The sequence below is a fragment of the Electrona antarctica genome (assembly GCF_951216825.1).
Source record: "Electrona antarctica genome assembly, chromosome: 9".
Taxonomy (NCBI): Eukaryota; Metazoa; Chordata; class Actinopteri; order Myctophiformes; family Myctophidae; genus Electrona; species Electrona antarctica.
Window position 1 is genome coordinate 22,838,308 of NC_136790.1, and position 20,494 is coordinate 22,858,801.

Genomic DNA, 20,494 nt, shown 5'->3' on the forward strand with positions numbered 1-20,494 from the left:
TCAGTAAACTCAACTCACTCAACATGCTATGTGTGTAGCAACTTAAAGGTGCATATACAAACAGGACTCATAAAGCTGTAACTGGGATATGAGTCAGTGTTTTGGATACAAGCATAAGCAATAAGAGTTTATAGATAATGTAGCCAATATAAGTTAGCCACTGCATGTCCTTCACTAATTATTTAGGGTTAGGGCTTCAACACACATTAGTTTGAACTTTACTAATTAGCCTTTTCACATGACTCCACAATGTGGCAAACTAAAATGTCTCTTGCTACCGGGTTGTAATTGTAATTGCTGTAATTGAAGGCTTTTGAAAGTGCTGCTGAAAAATGTCCAGAGCCTGGGCAGGGGCCCTGTCCAGAACCCAGGCAGAGGCTTTTGTGGTGGTTCTGGACAACCGGTGATCTGACGGACTCGACACCGGGCACTGCACTCCCTGTGGTGGTGTGGAACGTGTGTCAAATTTGAAGTCGGTGGGGCGAACGGTTTCCGAGTTACTTGGATTGCAGACATAGACATATACGTGGCGCATTTATAGATACACGTAGATGTCCCCCTTTCATGGCCCACTGTCTCATTGTGGTCATGTTTTTCATTATCATAGCAATGTTCTCCCTTGCCAGTGAGGTGTGCATGTGTCCAAATTGTAGATACTATCTGCATCTTAAACTAATAGCACTTAATCCCTTGTGATTTTAAAAGTTAATTTCAGATATCCCTTCTTGTTTGCTTTCTTGGCCAAGGATCCCCTGTTTAAATAGAAAGGACAAATTGTACCTCAAATCAATCATCTTACCTGCTGTGAGTCTCCCTCTGTGTAGGGCAGCTTGGTGGAAACATGGAACATTATCTCCTTATTGTGGAAGTTTGTGTAGACGGACTCTGTGCCTGTCTGGCCGTGGGCAACGTCCAAGCCACCTCGGAACCTGGAGGAGGAGAAACGAGAAGTGAAACAGAGCTGGGTAAGATGAAACACAATCAAGAGACGTGAATACAAGAGTACTGGGAGTGGAACATAAGTGCCAGTGCTTGGAGTGCCTGGTCAATTATCATTCTTATCTATCAATGAAGGATTGCCAAGGGCGCTTCATCTGCCTACTCCATCACAATGTCTGAAACACTAGAAATATCATGACAATCCAAATCAAGTGACTCAGAACTGTACTCTAATACACGTCTAGCCTAAAGATAAGTCCACTGCACTACTGCAGGGATTCCTTTAGTTTAAAGTAAGCTTAACCCATTCAATCCGGGAAAGTATCCGTGTCAGTTTAGATTTTGAGCAAAGCATTAGTTTTTCAGAAAAGCCTTTTTATACATTTTTAATATAAACAATTCAAGCTATGAGGTGGAAAGTACTATAGGGACCTGTCCTACACATTGCAGGATAGTCCCAAACATGGAATGTTTATGATTGTCACTCATCACACACGCAAGCACGCATGCACAAAAATATACAAACCCTTTAAAGTCATAGAGTTCTATCTTCTGACCCAGAAATTCTAAGAACTCTACAAAGGCAGGACTTTCTTCCATGTTTCCAAACAGCTCCTCCTCTGATGTCTGCAAGAAGAAAATAATAGCTTTGCAATGACATTGGAGATCAAAAGGGGAGAAAATGCAGTCAATTTCACGTGTCACTTCACTCACCTGACCAAACTTTTGATAAACAACCCCGAACTTGAAGTTGTTGTTGATCACATGCTCGTCAAAGCTGACAATGAGCCTTGAGGCCTGGAATCAGAATCACAAGTGGGTTCATTCACTGTCATGCATATTTGCATGTACAGTAAACCTGGCTTGGTGTAACAATAGGCTATTAGGCACGTTATGAGCATATGGTGTAGAACAGATTAGAACAGCCATCCACGCCGTAGCATAAAAATAAAAAACACTGGAGGACTTTTTTAATTTAATTCAGTTTTACAGCTTTACTAAATATAAAGGTGTTAAACGTCTATTAATGAGTAGCAGGATAATGGTTACAACTGGTGTCAGGTGAGAATGAATGGCTACCTTTGGGTAGAGGATGGGGTATAATCTGTCCACATTTATTTCCTCACAGACAAGCTGTAAAAGAACAAACAGGTATGCTCAGTTTCTGTTCCCAAATCTTTTACTTTCTTCTTCTTACTACTATGACGTGATTGGAATCGCCTACCTTGGCCATTTGAACAACATTGGGGAACTCGGTAAGGCAGGATATGGGAATCACATCATGGTAGGTTTTTAACTTTGTCCTGAAAGACAAAACATTTTGGAAAGACAAAACGCAGTTTAGTTTCTGTTCTATTAGTTTCAAGTCACCCCACCCCAAGGCTTTGATATTAGCCTATTTAAATGTTATCTGTCTATCAATGCAAATTGCAGGGAGCAAATTACATTGAGAGCAAGGAATGCTCCTAATGTTTACTGCCGTTATAGGAACCTTCCGCCACTGGCAGCTAACACTATAGCGTTCACAGTACACAAACATTTAATAAGGAAGTAACAAGTAGAAGCACAACAGCGTTAGAGAAAAGTGAAAGTGATGACAAGAAAGAAAGTGATGACAAGTACTTTTTTATCTGGGGACTTAAAGAGGGGGGGAAAAACTATGGAAGCATTAAATATTGACCGATCTTTACGAGACAGAGGCTTGTCCTTGTCTTTCAACAATGCATACACAATATAAATGTTGCCATTGAATATCCTCAGTGCTGCTCACATCCACAATGACTGACATGCTTGACTGTGCTCCAGGGTGAAATTGCCTTGACTTAGAGGCTGGTCAGCCTTTTGAAATAGATAAAGTGATTCCCACCCTATTGGTATGCATCTCGGACGGTGCTGAATCAACAGCACGGCACTCAAGCCCAGCCTTGTTTGAAAAGTAATGCATTTGTTTTAAAAAACATTTCTTATTTCAATAAATAAGTTCAAAACATGGGAGTCACATTTGAACTCAGGCCCACAAGGAGAAATATGGTTTATTTTGTGCACAGCATCTTTACATTGCATAGTCTCGGCTATATGCACGCGCCATGGTTCCACCCTCTTTTGCCTTTCCATTAGTCCCACTCCTTGGTGGCTCCAAATAGTAACATGCAATGCTTGCCGACTACTGAATGGTCAGAGAAACCTCACTATAGCGACACACAGACAGTCGCACATCCATGGACATATAATACAGCTAGCAAGTCATGAATACTATTAACTGTTACCTCCAGCCGTTGTTTTAGATTTGTATTTCCTATCTTCCATTTGTGAAGATCTTTCCTCCTGTGTGTAATTGCTAATGTAGAAATTGGTGAGATTAGACTGCATTGTGTTTGTTGTATCTATATATATACAATTGAGAAGCGCACACTTTGTGCGTGTGTGTGGTTCGGTTGGCCAAGTCATAGACGTATGAGGAAGTGCCGTTTACGCCGGTGCTTTGTGGCCGTGATACGTCACTGGCTTTACCTCTGCGTTTTCGACCCAGCTTTGTGGGTGTTCGCAGTTTCCATTTCTGTGATGCGATGGATCGATTCGCGTTTACCGAGCGCCCACACAACCTGCCCAGCACGGAAAGAACACGGTCAGTGGCCAAAGATAAATCGCTGTCTGCCTTCGTTCAAATGTTTTTGTGTGTGTGTTTCACTCAGATCGCACTGCCACATAGACGTGTGGCGTTAGACAAGCTTCTAGCATTGTACACTCTGGGAGTGTACAATGTAACCAGTAACCACACATTTGGCTATTTGCTATTTGCACATCACAAATAGCCAATATACAAGCTCACAAAACGTCACACTGTGACACCTTGTAGATCGGCACAATTACGTATAACTCGAGCTTTAGTATGAAAGCCGGGGCACGAGGTTGACCCACGTGAACACTACTACTGTCTGCGAGTGGATAGGGTGGCCGTTGCCTATAGCTGCACGCTCATCCGCTTTAATGCGCCATCAACAAGGAGAATAAACAGCTTTTACAATCTGGAGTGCACTCTAGGGTACTACATTTAATACACAGGTTATATGGAGTGCAGCAATCTTGCCTATCCTCCCATTCCTCTCCTCTCCCCTGGTCTGTCATTAGCAGAATGCGGAGGAGTGGAGTATTTCACAGTTTTGTGAGCACAGAACATGGGTGAAGGTGTGGGTGGGCGTGATTATGTCTGAAGCCTGTATAGTGGTTCTAAATTCAGAGAAAAGTTAATTAACTCCTTTGTAGCCAAGGGCGATAGGGGGCGGTAGGTGGAAAGTGCCAGAACAAATGGACAAAATAAGCAGAGAGGAAGAGCTCATTCTTACCGAAAGTAAAAATCGCCCCTGCTCTACTGAGGCTCACAGAGCTATGTTAGCGACCGAATTGTTGTTTTCTTTAGCGGCAGCTCGAATTAATGTTTTATTGAGCTCTGAACATCATACTGCTTTGTCCCATTATGAGCTATAAAGCCACTAAAAAAAAAATCGTGTGCACGTGCACGTGCAGGGAGCATTTAGGATTTTGGCTGTTCTTTCCATGGATGATGGTGGTTCATTTATCAAATCTCGTTTTATCGTTTATGGTAACCTGTGCATTATTACGTTTATCTCGTTTTATCGTTCATAGCTACAAAGGAGTTAGGCTATTGTTTCCCTAGGCTAATATTGGATTGGACCCTGGAAGAGGAGTGATTAACAAACACCACCATGAGGCTGGACATGGCAGATGTCCAGTAGCGTCAGGTGCTTTCAGGCACTTCATGATGGCTAGTTGCCAGCTGGCTACTATAGAGCACAGGTCTCCATGGTGCAACACGTTGAGATGCAACACGTTGTGAACTTGTAGGTTGGCGTTTTAGGCGCTTTTCGTTTTGACATAAAAAAAAAAGTGCAGCCAGAGGCTATGGTTATTTGGGGGTCCTTGGAAGGAACAATGTGGGAGCTCCTTTGTTCGAGCACACCATGACAAAATGGTGAGACTGAGGGATTGAGGTGCATTGGAGTGCATCGAGTTGATAGGAACAAAGCCAGAGAGTGACATTGACAGACAGAGACAAATGTGACTACATGAAGAATGCTCAGTATGATTCAGCACACTTTCGCCTCCTTGAAAGATACAAGAGTGAAAGCTCAACCGTCAATCATCTGTTATACCATATTTTGATGCCTAATCATTTCTCTGTATGGCTCAATATTGCTACAGACTTAATATATTGCAGGCTGTGAAATATGTCATGCAAAATATAGTCCATTTTGAAGGACTACTAAGAAAAGAAAAAAGCTGTTTAACCACATGAGCGCTATACTTAATACTTTGGTTATTCTAATAGCAAAAAAAAGTATCCCGTTTGATTGCACCCTATGGGCTATATCTTGTGCCACCCCTTAAGCCTTATCCCTAAACTTTTGCCATTTTTTACTATTTTAAAAAGCCTTTTAAAATAGTTAAAATAGCTGATCTACAAGCTCACAACGTGTCGATGTAGATCGGCTAGTTGAACTATTTTAAAATGATTTTCAAAATAGTAAAAAATGGCAAATACGTTTAGGGATAAGGGATAAGGGTGGCGCAAGATGGAGGCCTGTGTCTCAAACGTGTAATGCATGGTATTCGAACCGGTGTCAAAACACACCCTATCCACTAGCCTAAATGGAAATTCCCACAGATGTTCCAAAATCAGTTGGAACTGACACTTTCAGTGTGTCAAATCCTTAACAATAAAGAGTCCGAAAACAGCACATCCCTCAATGCTATTTAGTGAGAAGAAATTAGCCTTTTTGTTCCAATTTTTACACTCCCATGAGTTAAATTGACATTGAGGATTTTACTATGCACAAAGGGAATAAGAAGCGATAATTATGAGTATAACAGCTCAGGGAAAGAGAAAGGGAGAGGCAACGGGATATCATGACCGGGATGCTGTACCTCAGCATCAAGCGCAGGTGCTCCTGGTCCCCAATGACATCATACTTCATGGAAAAGACTAAATGGCCCAGAGCTGCATCCATGGTGTAATAATTAAAGTGTTCCTGGCAGAGAAAGAGAGATAGAGAGAGAGGGAGTCAGTCAGAGGCTGCAGAACACTGAGTTTACAAATACAATGAATGAATAGCACTGAGGATGTGACTGTGTATAGGATCACAACCCAGAAAGCCCAACATTGAGTGATGCAAAACATAATTATCATTTTAATTGCCAAGGTTAAAATACATGTATTTGTAATTATTAGTGTGGCAACCAGACTATAGTAATTGCCCACGTCATGTGGGTCAATACATCATCATCAGACATCCACATCGTTATACTGTCTGTACATAATTGAGACTTTTCTAGCACCATGTAACTAAACCCAACTACCCTGAATTTGAACCCGGTTGTGGCAAGTGCTGAAATGTTTACTATTGAGCTAATAGAGCCTGTCTGCTTGCTCAGGGGATACATTGAACATTGACCATCAGGCAATCCGAGGAAAAACTCAAACATTAACCTTTTGTTATTAAGTGTGTTAATACTTCATTGGTGGAATGTTCACATTTCTGATTTCGGTGTTCACTTCCACAAAAGTTAATGAAACTCAAAAAAGAGCATATGAGCGGAGTGTGCTGGTGGAAAACACACTCTTCGCTCCGGATGGCTTTTGTCCCGATTCGCATTTGCTCGTGTTGATTCCCCCCCAACCCCGCTCCTCCCCCACCCCGCGCTCAACTTCATTTGCGCACCGGTCGCACCGCGATCCGCCCACGCGGCAAGTATTTTGCCACGTGGGCAGCATGTCCGAAACACAGGGGAAACAGACACATGCATGGAGTGCATGCATGCTGCGCAGCCGTTTATATATAAATCTATGTGCGCAGCACGCCAACACGTCTCTGTTTGTGTTTGCAGAGACCATAGGCAGCGAGTCCTGCCTGCTCCAACGTGTGGTGCACGTTGGAACAGCTTGGAGTGGAGGGCGGTCCTCTGACGCATTTTATAACTCGCTCTGTGCTTAATTACAAATCACTCCACTCCGCTCCCACTCCACTCCACTCATATCCTCTGCTTCCCACTAGTTCTTCCCTCTGTGCTCCAGTTCCAATTTTTCAAGACGTAATTTTCCTGCAAGGAGATCAATAATATAAGGGCGGCTAAAAAATACCCTATTAGGCTATATGTAGCCTATTTTGTGTCTTTCTCCTTGATGTCACAACATGTATAACTCCACAGGGGAATACAGAGAATCATGTATGAAGTCAAATATAACATCTACTGCATGATTCCTCATGCTCACCTTGCCCATGAACTGTTTCCTGTAGATTTTGGCGGTACTATTGGTCTCCAGTTTGACATGGGGTGTGGGACAGGTTGGCTGGGCAGCTTCTGGGGGGTCTTTAGCCACATGATTGTTCCCCTCAATCCAGAAGCCACCAAACTGTGGCAGCAGGATGAGAGGGAACGGACTGGTACGACCCAGAATCTGAAACAGATGGACAACAGAGGTCATGACGCAGCGCCATCAGGTTTGATTTTCTGTTAACCCATTTAGACCAGAGAACGATTCTACAAAATGTCTTCTAAATCATGACAGTTTTCTGAGAAACCTATGTTTCTATGTCGGTGGTCCTCAAACAAACTTGTAACGCGGCACTTGGTGCCGCGCTATGAGCTTGTAGATCTGCTATTTTTCAATAGCTAAAGCATAACGTGATGCTTAAAACACCAACAGGGGTTCCCGCCCAAAATGGGTTAATACCGGAATTGTGTACGCTTTCTTAATCGCCCTCAATCACCATTCATATTGTTCACCCAATTGACTAGCTTAATTGTATTGTGTATTCCATTCCCTCTGAATTTTATTTTCTTAATTGAGACAGATAGTAGGAATCTGAGAGAAAAGGCCTGAAATTCTACACATGTGGGCTGATGGTTTAGGTCTGACATTCAACTAAGCTCAGCCTTCAACATAATTATAACATTAATTGTGTACAGCATATGAATGAATGATCTTACTGTGAACTGTTTACTGTATACCCTTATTTTGTAGTGTTGTCTTAGTGTTTCCTGTTTTGCCTAGTTGTTGCCCGTCTTGTCTCACCTCATCCCCTGTTACACACCTGTCTCCATTCTGTCATTAGCCTGCAGTTGCCTGATGACACTCACCTGTGTTTGCTGTACTGGACTCATTCTGCTCTCACACTGCCAGATCCAAGTTATTGTTAAGTTGTGTTCCTGCCTGTGTATACTGTATGTCCTGTTCGTTGCTAATAAATACTGGACTTGACCTGCTGGCCTGCTTGTTCTGCTTTTGGGTCCTCACCTGACACGCAGGGAGGTTTAAATAGACTAGACACAGGTGCAACAGAACTACAATCAACACTGGGATTGGCTGGGAGACTAACAGGACACAGGTGGAGAAAACTAGTAATCACAGTGAGGTGAGACAAGACAGGCAAACACCACTAGGCAGAACAGGAAACACTAGGGCAACACTACATAATAAAAGTATACAACAGACAGATATCGTGACAATGAATATGTAGAACATGCGTGTACAGCATTCATATATATGTAGAACATGTGTGTACCTCATGAACACTAGGATAAGGGATGTAGTCCTCTTCTGTCTGTGGGGAAGATGAATGTGAGACATGATGAAAAACACGCTTAAAGTTGACTGCTTTATGACACAGCATATCTTTGAAAACAGTAACAGAAAGACACTATATTAACCAGGATGTGAGAATCCACTTTATTTGGGTTTAATAATATTAACCTGCAAACCTGACCAAGCTCACTTGAACTACAGTACTAGTACAGTTATTTCTAGTGACCACATTGTCCCCTGCCCACTCACTGGTTCTGGGCTCTGCTGTTGCTATGCAACTACAGTTTAGTCATATACCCAGTCAGTGTGGTACTCTTTGTCTAGTAAAATATTGTTTTTATTATTATATATTCTTTCCCAAATGCTCTGCGCTGAATTCACAACAGGCTCTCTCAGGCTGTCTGTAAAATGAAGCCAGCATTGGAAAGAGAGGCTGGAATAGGAAGCATGGAGCCATAGTCTGTGTCTGCGAGTCACTTGAAGGTCAACTGAACTAACTGCTATCATGCACATAATATTAACTTATATTTACAATTTAGGCATTTATCAGACACAATCCTATCCAGAACACCTTACAATAGGCAAGAAGAAGAATGTATTGCATTTTATAGCGCTTTTCCAAGTGCTCAAAGCGCTTTACAATGGTTCATTCATTCATACATTGGGAGGTGTAGCGGCGAACAGCCGACGCCAGCGTCCTCACTTCCCATATTCACACACCAATGGTGGCAAGCTTACACCGACCAACTCATTGGAGGCAATGTAGGGTTCAGTGTCTTGCCCAAGGACACTTCGACATGTGGACAGGAGGAGCCGGGATTCGAACCGCCGACCCAGGGATCATTGGACGACCTGCTCTACCTCCTGAGCCACAGCCGCCCGAAGAAGAGTAAGTGGCATGAACCCTAGCCAACAAACAACAGGGTAAACAGTCAAGTAAATAGAGTGCAAGGAAAAGTAGGAAGTATGAAAAAGTAACTAGGATACCATGTAAATATCTAATAAACAGCATGCCATCGTAAATAACATTCTTATCTGTGGCAAACTAGATGGCCTCTAAAAAAACATACACAGCATATGTGAACAAATAACCAACATACAGTACATCTGCGTAGCATAACTACAGTAGTATCTGTCAAAATTGGCAACAAGAAGTGAAACAAAGAAAATGGAGTGCTAGGGGGTGAGGTACACTCTGCACAGGTTCCAGCACAACTTGGGAGCGAGCAGGGAGAATAACACTTCAATGATACCAGCCTTGTAGAAAACACAATATTCAAGTACTATAGAAATATATAAAAAATACAGAAACCTGGCACAAAATAGTGTCAGCTACAGCACTCCTGAATGTTACATTTGTACATTAACACTCAAGATTCTGCTGTGTATTGTATATCTCTGCACTTGGTGGGCCAACTCCTGATTCTAGACAGACAACCTTTGATTATTGCAAACACTTGTTTGAGACTGACCTACAGTATACCCGCAGGGTAATCCCATTGAGAATATCTGACACAATCATGCTCATTCCAGCTTTATGTTTTCTAGGTAATAGGACAGCTAGGGATTTTCCGCAGCTCTGGGCTCACCCAGTACCCAAGCGTATTCTTCTATTCAACAAGCCTTAAACTGCTGGTAATCTGTGGGAGATATGAGGGATTCATTGTGGACTCACTTTGAGGGGGGGAGGGAGGCTGCATCTTTGCTCGTCCATTCTGCTGCCCTGTGGGGGAGAGAGAGAGATAGAGAGAGAGAGAGAGAGAGAGAGAGAGAGAGAGGGCAAGTGAGAGAAAGAGTAAGCGGGACAAGGTGGAACAAAAGAGAAAGTTGAACACAGGCAGAGAAACTCACATTATAATTCCAAAACTCACACAAACACACGTTAAGAGCATGTGCAAATAACTTGAGCAACAGCAGCGAGCAGAAGGAACACATAGGAAAAGAGGAATGATAACAGAGAGGCATTTTAAATAGAAAGAGAAGTAGAAAGTGACAAATGAACAGAAAACAGAAGAGTGGAAAGAGACTGGAGAGGGTAACAGGGAAGATGACACCATTACCCACAATTCCAGTAAATGACCAAACAGGGTTTTTCCGCTGACTGAGGCCCTTTGGCCTGGAGTGAACCAGTTCGCAAAGCTGCCCTGAGCCCTACAGTACCTGAGCGCCATACAGTACTTGCAAGAACAAAATGATGGCACCTCAACAAATGACATTTCACACCAGACACCAATTACGTTTTTGAGGAGCTACTGTAGTACATCGTAAAATAAGACAAATAAACGTGTTGTGGGCTCTCGCATGTTGCTGCCAATAGATGGTAGCCTACACAAGACGGACCGGGACTATAATTATATTTATAGCATGGATTGGCCTGGCTGAGAGAAGCTCCAACTTTGAAGTCAATTTGACAAGCTTTGGAGCTACTTAAAGCAGACATAATACATGTTACAGGAAGAAATCCCTGCATGCCTTTAGTCACAGTCCAGCTATCAGCTAGCCACAAAATCAGGGCTGTTCCATAATAAAGGATACTTTTACTTTGAATCAATCATTTCTTTGTTTGAATTAAGATAAAAGCTAAATCTAATTAAATTAAAAGTCAATGCCATTGTACTGTCAAGGTCTGTTATTTTTAGGTAAAAAGTTGCTGTCTCTTCAAAGGCTGCTCTTGTCTATTTCTGCTGCTGCTTCAGGCACTCCTCAGAGAGGGGCTGTTTCATGAGAGATGTGAGGGAAAACACAACCAGCTACATTTCTACAGCAACAGCAACTCTGATTAAAAATATATTGTCATCCATTCCTCCCCTCAAATGACGCAGATGAACTAAAAATAGTGAGACAAGTAAAAAAGATGCACAGAACCTGTGCACCTTGATCGGGAACACAAGAAACAGGGAAAACAAACTAAATTAACAGGATTTATTTGACCATTTAAACCTTATAGTATACGTAGTTATTTTTTACTTAAATGTTTTATCCCACAATTTTGTAACCCATTTTTTAACCCAGTGTCAATTATCTAATGTAATCCTGGGCGCTACACTTCCTCTGCCAACCTGGGGGGGCAGCGGACTGACCTCATGCTTCCTTCTATGCATGAAGAGTCCAAGCTGCTTCTTTTCAACTGACAGGGGAGAGTTTCCCTGGACGGACGTAGCGCGTGGAAGGAACGCGTTATTCCGACCAGTTCTTTTCCCCTCCATCAGGCGCCCCGGCTATCCAGGGGGAGGTAGTTTAGAGACCAGGATTACGGCATGTTTTTTGTGAGGGTACCTACCCTAGAGGACACGGGGAGAACATGCAAACTCCACACAGAAAGGCCCTTTCACCAACCCCGCCTCGGGTATGGGCACTGATGATGCGGAGGAGGGAACACGCCCCCAGTGCCCAAAGCGTCCCCAGCGGGAATCGAACCCAGGACCTTCTAGCTGTGAGGCGACAGCATATATATAGTATACGTAGTTGACCGGGCCCCCGGGGGAATATACTACCTCCTTTTTTTCCCTCAACACCAAATCTCTTCACCAAAAATAGCCGGTCTAAAGTTCACAATGAATTGCAATGCAACGCGACCCTTGTGAGCTTATAGCTTGCTATTTCTGTAGAATGTTCACCTCTTATGACCAGAATATGGATGCACGTGTTCAGGTGGTTAAGGAGAAATTAAGTTAAGCTGCATGCCCTGAAATAAACAAACAGTCCTGGAAGCGCAGATCTCTGCCAGGCCTGGTTGCATACCCAGAGCTGTGTCAGTTGTGCGGCACTGCATGGAAAGTGCATAGACAGGAATGGAAAATAGAGTTTGCATGACATGCGTTTGTACTGGCGGCCCACTGATTGTTATAGGCCAACATCTGAAGCAACCTGCTATACAATAGTTCCACCATGAGGTTCATTTGAAAGTTTTGAGGTATATTTTCTTCTTTGGACTACTGGGAGTGTGCATTTCACACTGATTTGCTGCTTTTTTGATTGATTGATTGATTGATTGATTGATTGATAGATTGATTGAATACTTCATTAACAGTTTGCCATTCCGGCCTGGTGGAGAAAAAAACCCAAATCACACCCATGTGAAGTGAGAGGCGCTCTCATCGCACATCATCATGATGTAAAATTCACACTATGATGAAACATTGTCCATTCATTGTCAATGGGAATTTAAGTTTGTGTAGGACCAAGTTTGTGGACACACACTAAAAGTTTCTGATCGGATGCTGTTTATTATAGCCAGCAATAGCATAAGAGGAAAGCTAGAGTACTGAAGAGGTGGATGCCGGAGACAAAGGTGGGAGACAACTTACTGTACCTGCATCCTCTCGATCATGGCAAACAGGTCCGAGGTCTGGGGGAAGAGAGATGAGACACACCCAAAAGGTAGGTAGGTATGTATATATAACATGGATTCAACAATCAGTGGTGTGCCTACTTGCATGTCCTCACTAAATCCCTTGTTTTCTCATTCATTTCCACTGCCGGCTCTCAGAGCACACCTTCACTTGGACTCACTGGGAACCCCCCCCCCCTCCCACCCAACATGTTTGCCTATTGCAAGACAACGATCAGTTGAACACCTCATCACCCCCTCACGCTAATCTTCCCAAATGCAGATCTCAGTGAGTGTCTACTCAGTGCCCAACAACACCATGCATGAAGAAAAAGCAAACAGCTAGCTACTGTAGTCTCTCCCTCTTGGTGAAATTAGCCTTAGTACCACTCCCATGTGCTTACTTCTCTCTGTGGCAACTGTTGCTAGAGCCAACATGACGGGGGTTCCTTGAATCCTTAGGCCAAATTAGTCTTGTGCCCCTCTCCTCTCCAGTTACGGTAATCGCATGACACTCGCTTAACCTATTAGGTAACAAGCCAACTGTCTGATTCACAGATGTGTACAGTGTGCAAATCAGGAAATTAACTCAAATTGTCACGGGTGGTTTCACAACTACATTTAAACTCGGATGTGGCATTTTCTTGATGTTTTGAAATAACGAGCCCTGCCCAGTGATACAGGAAGGCATCAATCCGGTCACCATAATTGTCGTTAAATACACGGTGTCTTCACTTGTTTGAAAGAGGGAACTACAGTACCACTAACTAATAGTAAAGTTCTGTGATTTGTTGTTGTAACCAAAACCAGGTACGCCATAAAAAAGGCCAATCTACAATCTCACAACGCATTGCAAGGCTTCACGTTGTGAGCTTGTAGAGCTGCTATTTTAGAAATGTTTTGAAAGTAAAAGTTCAGAGTTCTGGGTGCTGAGAACTCCGGGTTAGTACAACCTCCTGAGGCAGGGCCCAAATTAGGTTCTGAGAACCTTATCTGAAACGGAGCCGTAGCGCATGCATGGAAACAAATCCGGAAGCCATGAAATACGTTAACAGGGCACGACACGGTTCACTTAGTTGTTGTAGTTGAAAACAGACACAACAGAGGCATCCGAGCGCAGTGTAAACCTCAAGGTCTATAGCCTCTAGATGAGCACTTGTGATCAAAGCAGCCCTCAATATGATGGATTTCAAACAGCTGCATCCTGAGATGCAAACAGGGAAGGGAGGATCGCACGCACGCACGCACGCACGCACGCACGCACGCACGCACGCACGCACGCACGCACGCACGCACGGTGGATGTTGCTGTTCACTAAGTAACAAGTGGACAAGAGTCAAGCTGATCACTCATATTTAAGCACTGCAGGGCATGCAAATGTATGTACATAGATAGACATACTGTACCTGTGCACATGCACACATAATATATATATACTGTGCCTGCATTTGTATGCACGCACGCACGCACGCACGCACGCACGCACGCACGCACGCACGCACCTGGCCCTGACCCAACGGAGTCGAGGGTGCAGCTTGGACCATTGTTCCATGGGAAAATGAAAGGTGCCATATGATATGCAAGATCCTGCTACCAACTGCAAAACAAACATCAGTCTCGCCCCTTGTGTTAACCTGAACAGCTCTGAACGTCACAGACATCAATATAACCCTATCAGTGTTTCTCCATCCCGAGAGAGACAGAAACAAGGTACTTCTGGGGTGAGAGAGACAGAAACAAGGTGCTTCTGGGGTGATAAGGAGCTGACCATAGCAGAACATATTGGGAGGTGCGACACACACAGCATCAATGAGATACTATGATCCAACATCAACACCATAACTTCTTATTGTCGGGACAACAAAGGCTTTGGTTGTTTCCTGGCACAAATTCAGGAAAACACAGTGTGTGTGTGTGTGTGTGTGTGTGTGCGCGCGCGCATGCGTGCGTGCGTGCGTAGAACTCATGGGGCTACTAAGTAACTATAAGGCACTAAAGCGGCGGACTCATGAGCCACGGCAGATTCAGCACTATACTGTAAATAATAAAACACCTGCTGTGACCCGTTCTGTGTCTACACGTGATAAGCTGAAGGAAAGATAAGGCTGCCTGACACTCACTGGCTCACGCAGCTCTGAAACGTCTAAGTACTAGTGCAGATGTGAGTCAAGTGAACGTGAAGGTATAAACTCAAACTCATGTCAACTGTAACCTAATCAGGTTAAAATACTCACATCGCTGTGGCACCGTCTCTTGGCAAAAGGATTAGTGGGAGGACTGGGGAGCAGTCCATCCAGCGAGGAGTTCTTAGCTATCCTGGGCTTAGCCATGAGTCCACTATAGTAGAGCTTTGCAGGCAAGCTGGCGAACAGTGCAGAGGGAACCGGCGGCACAAAGTTTGATGGCTGTCTATTAGAACGCATGCATTTCTCTGTCAGTGTGTCCTTTAATGAAAGCACATCCTCCTCACTCCCTTCCTCTTTTCACACGCACACACAAACACACACACACGGGCGCGCGCACGTATTATACAGTATGAACACCCTCACGCTTGCACTTACTTTCACACACACCATTCTAGCAGAGAGGGAGGAACAATGTTCCTCCCCTCCCATCATCACTACTGTATACTGCTATCTTCACACAATCTTGTTCTCTCTCTCTCTCTCTCTCTCTCTCTCTCTCTCTCCCCCTCTCCCTCTCTCTCTCACACGCGCGCACAAACGCAAACAAAGCATACTTCTCTTTTTTGTCTGGTCATACAATGAGAATATTCTCTTCCCCTTTCTCTGATCTCATCCTTTCATTCTCAAAACCCTGCAGCCCTCCCATCCGTTGACCTCTCTCCACTCATCCATTTAGCTCTCTCTCTCTCTCTCTCTCTCACCCACACCCACACATGTGTTGGAAAAGACCATAAAAGACAAGGTGTCATCACGTGTCACTGTTTACCCATGTTTACCGGTTGGTAGATTGGCTGGTAGATTGGAATATCAGCCATGATGTCATGCATTTAAAAACAATGGTCAGCCAACTTGACAGCAAAATTAATGTTTCACTGTATTCATGAATTTAATTTGGACCAAACGGTTCACCCAAGTTTCAAAGCTCATTTCAAAGCAGAACAAATATTGTGCTGTATCATACCACAGGCAACAGGCAGCCTGTGGGCCAGAACTGGCCTGCTAGCAATACGATCTAACCTGGGTAATTAATTTGTAGGCTACATCATTTACAATATCTGACTGACAGTCCCTTATAGATATTGGATATAGACAGCGATGAATTTGCATTGATGAAACCGCCCGGGTAGGATGAGCACATAGTTCTCTTTCCAATGTTCTTTGAATGTTCTGTGTGTGTCCATTGTCAAATTTCCTCTGTTTGGATGAAAAACTGCTCTTGCGTTGAAGCAATACTGTGTTTCACAAGGCATAAACAATACACTTGTTTGTCTCTGTTCTAAGAGGAGTCACCTTGAACCATGAAGGAGCTCCTGTTATGACTGTCTATGTCCAGATAAAATGTTCTTTACTTTTTTTTTTCTTCTTTTTTTTTTTAAAACTTTTTGATTAATTAAACATCCTCTAAGTGCCACATTCAAGGAGGGCTCTGTCTCATGATAAACGACATAATACGCTCATAATCCAGAACGATTTACATGAACTCTTTCCTAGCCACGGTTAAGTTCATTCATAGATGTATCATGGCTAGCTTTTCAGCCGCAAGGTCTTATTTTGAAGAGCCCAAAAGCTGATTCGGTGAACCGGAAGTAATACTCTTTCATTTTCGGGGCGAGCGCTAGTTATTATTCTTTCGTCAGAAACGCTAACATAGTAACCGCAAGGTCGCTCCTAAAACATGCATGTTCTGTATGATCACCTCAATCTGAGCTTCAATTCCGAGAAAAACGCTGCTAAAGATCGTCCATCGATGAGAAGTCACAATTTGCACACATTACATTTACTGTAATCTATTGGTGGTGTCAAACCAAGCTGTTTTCCCAAAGCGCTGTTTTATTTATTCTTATTTTTTATGTGTTATCATGTCCCTAGGTGGACAGATATGTAAGAGATCAGCTGTCCAGCTCTGTGATGTAAGCTGCAACAGCCTGGTAAAAGATTCAAGCCTTCTAAAACATCAGAAATGTGCCTCACATGCTCATTGATGCGTACAAGGAAACCATGCAGTAGGAATGTGTTTGGGTAGTCAAAAGCAGACAGAGGAGGACTGACCTGTCCTTGGTACACTCACACTCATGGCATCAAAGTAAACAAAACATTAAGCATGGTTCATGCCTACTAAGTAACGTTGCTACTGTTAATACTGGATTTGTTCATATTAGTAGATTTAGTACTCACGGGGTACTGTGCCAAAACTACAGGGAAGGGTAAAGTTAATAGCTGTGTTATGTCTGCTCTGTGCAGCCATTTTGCATGTCTACAAATGAGAACTGTAGCCTATGTATTTGTGCCCAACTAGTTTCAGTTTCCTATCAATAATATATGTTGTTCAAGCTTGGCTGCCTGAGAGGATAACAACTATGCTCTGACAGATATCCACTAACAAATCAGGTCTCAGCTCTCCTCAGTGACATCGTGTACATTGAAGCACAGTGAGCGTGGGCATCCAGCTGCACAGACCTTGCTTGGGTTTTCAACGGAAACCTAAGCAGAGATAACAATGGAACACTGAGGATAAGTACAAAACAGAGAGCTTGTTGAATTAATCCATCATACTGAGATGTCTGAAAGTCTCTTAGGCTTAATTTCCTTCAAACTAAACCAGCTAAGCTGCGTAGGTTTAGGTTCCTCTTCTCAGAGAGACAAGGAGTCACAGGCTTTTTTTTTCTCCAATGTTTGCGTATTATTGCATGCCACCATTGAGACAGAGAGAGAGAAGGTACACTTTACATGTAGAGCAGACAGTGGTAACAAAAAACATCCTCTTAGCTGGAATAAACGTCAAGCAGAACCTGACTCTAGGGTGGGTGGCCATCTGCCTTGACCGTGTGAGTGTACCCGCGCACGTGCATGTGTGTGTGCATGTGTGGGTGTGCGTGCATAGTGCATACTGTATATGTGCGAGAGAGAGAGAGATACAGTTATTTGACTGGATATGGGAGACCCATTCATATCTCTTTCTCATCAATATCCATGCTAAGTACTGTAGCAGATAAGAATCCACCTGTCGACATCATCCTCTAAACCTTCAGCTTTTACACAGAACAACATTCTACCTCAGCAGCCCTCTCTCTGTCCCATATTCTTGTCGTGTATTAGCAGCAGCCTCAGAGTCAACAAAGGAAGATAGAAGAATCCACTTGAACGAGAGACAATCAATGCCTGTGCCCAGAAGCCAATCAACACACCACTGTCCAGAGAGAATCCATCAGGGTCCATTCGTCTTGCCCGGGTGCAGAGAGCCACATGCATGGCCTTACCGTGGCCACTAAAGCCTGAGGAAGCATAGGGAGACAGATGAGCCGCTCTGCTCTTTATGGATCCTATCTATCCCCCCCGAGAAGATGGCTGATTGCTGCAGTGGTCAGGGTCTATTCTATTGGTATGCCCCCTATGGAGCGCTGTGTGGACTAAATGGAATGCTGCTACTGCCTCAACGCAAGCACAAAGCAGTATGCAATCAATGCTGGCACATGGGAGACACTGCAACTTAATAGCTAGCCTTAATGATGTAACCATGAGGCTAATCTAGCCATTTAATCTATGCTGTTTGCATTTTATTGAATATCCTTTGGGCCTTTGCTTTTGCAAAACACCAACTTTTCATTTACTCAGCATCAGCATAGTGTCAAGTGAAAGGGTTATTGTAGAGTATTCTGTGGTTTGAGATCTGCCAAATATAACAGACATAAACCTTGACCTATGTCCTCTTACTGCCCCAAAAGAGATCAAAACATCAGAGGCTCCAGACTTCCCTCTCCAGAGCAACATTAATAACTTTATTGTTGATTTACAAAAGGCTAGATAGTTGCCATACAGAATAGGGGTTTAAAATATATGTTGTTAAAATGCTTATATATCACTGAACAAAGATTTTGTGCAAAAACAGTCAACAACTATTTTCACCCCAAACTGAAACGCAATGTCAAAACAACACCAGACATTTGAAGTACCACTAGTACCAATACCATTTCTATGACCACATTTTAGGACTCCAGACATACGTTACAAGTAATTCAGAAAGAGCTTTTGTTCTTCCTTGACCATCACCATTACAGGCAACCAATAGCAGACATCCCACCCTGTAGAAATCCTGGGAGACTGGAGAAATCCAGTCTCCCACTACACATCAAGTCCAGCCCCACCATCGGAAGTTTCAAAAACTCCCTAAAAGCTCACCTTTTTTCCATTGCGTACAGCTCTTAATTTAATCTGTGAACGTTTTAACCTCTTTGTAAATAGTATTGCATTCTCTCATGTTCCTTGTGATGTTGTTATATTGTATTGTTCTTGTATTGTATTGCTTCATTTGCGTTTGCATTTACGTTTATTTTATTCTTTTGTATTTTATGATGTCCTTATGATGTAACCTTTTATATGGAAAGCACTTTGGGTCAACTTCTGTTGTTTTTAAATGTGCTATATGAATTAAGGTGACTTGACTTGACTTCTATAATGCAAGATCACCAGTGTAGAGTGGGAAAACACCCTTGTTTTAAAAGCTATTAAGATTTTATAAAAGTTGCTTCTGAACATAATTGCTAGTTTGACTGTACTTCAAATGCTCTGATCTTGAAATAATAACCAAACATCTGTCAGTCGTGGCGACTGCAGAACTTTAAACCATGAATATTGTAAAATAAAGCTCCTACGTTGACACAGCGCTGCATTTTACTCACCTCGACCTTCATTTTACAAGTCATTCTCCAATCCCCACCTTATTGTTGGGCAATAGAAAACGTGCTGTTGTGTCGGCCGGGCAAGTATCATTATTTTATGAAGTGTGTGTGTTATAAGAACTTAGACCGACTTATCTCAGAACTTTTTTTCCTCTCCTTGCGCGTCTCAGACGCAACGCTGCTGCTGCTGTCACTAGTAGACGCCCACCTTTCCCACAGCGAATGACATATGAATAAAATTAATATATTTTACTAGATTGACAGTTCAGCGACAAATGAGAACTAAACAAGACGAGGTAAAAGGGGCGTTGTTGCGGCTTGCCGATCCGGTCGGTGCGCTTAATATGTGCAATTAACAAAGCCAGTAGGCGGGCTCGAAACTGGATCTGAGCACTGAGCAGTAAATAGAAAACGTTCCCCCGCAAATCAAGATTAAGACGCCTGGTCAGCATTTGGGCGAGAACCGTGAGATTTATGAGAATTGCGGTTGCTAATTCCTGCAAGACTCTCGGAACCTCCGGGAGAGGTGCGATGTCTGCAATAGTAAGTAGCACAAGGTCAGAGCCATCACACCAAGACAATATTGACAAATCATCATCTTAATTATTCCTACATCCATTGGGTCGACACAATGTGCTACTCAGAAACACTTACTTAAACCACATCCGCTGACAACCGTTTGGCTGTAAAGCTATAAAGCTCTGTCCTTGGCTTTAATAGCCTCAGTGTAAAACATCCCACATGTCTGCTTATTATTATG

At 43.1% G+C, this 20,494-nt stretch overlaps 1 protein-coding gene across 1 annotated transcript in view; it reads right to left on the reverse strand.

Moving 5' to 3' along the window:
* Positions 1 to 8,234, reverse strand: part of LOC306928932 (rap1 GTPase-activating protein 1-like) — a 35,891-nt gene extending 27,657 nt beyond the window's left edge. The window contains exons 1-8 of the mRNA XM_079509245.1: positions 8,098 to 8,234; positions 7,229 to 7,414; positions 5,884 to 5,987; positions 2,165 to 2,243; positions 2,020 to 2,073; positions 1,654 to 1,737; positions 1,466 to 1,566; positions 800 to 929 (exon numbers count right to left, since the gene is read on the reverse strand). Of these exons, the coding sequence (XP_079365371.1) occupies positions 800 to 929; positions 1,466 to 1,566; positions 1,654 to 1,737; positions 2,020 to 2,073; positions 2,165 to 2,243; positions 5,884 to 5,987; positions 7,229 to 7,414; positions 8,098 to 8,121 (762 nt within the window). The 5' untranslated portion in view covers positions 8,122 to 8,234. The remainder of the gene's footprint in view (positions 1 to 799; positions 930 to 1,465; positions 1,567 to 1,653; positions 1,738 to 2,019; positions 2,074 to 2,164; positions 2,244 to 5,883; positions 5,988 to 7,228; positions 7,415 to 8,097) is intronic.
* Between the last annotated feature and the right edge of the window lie 12,260 nt (positions 8,235 to 20,494).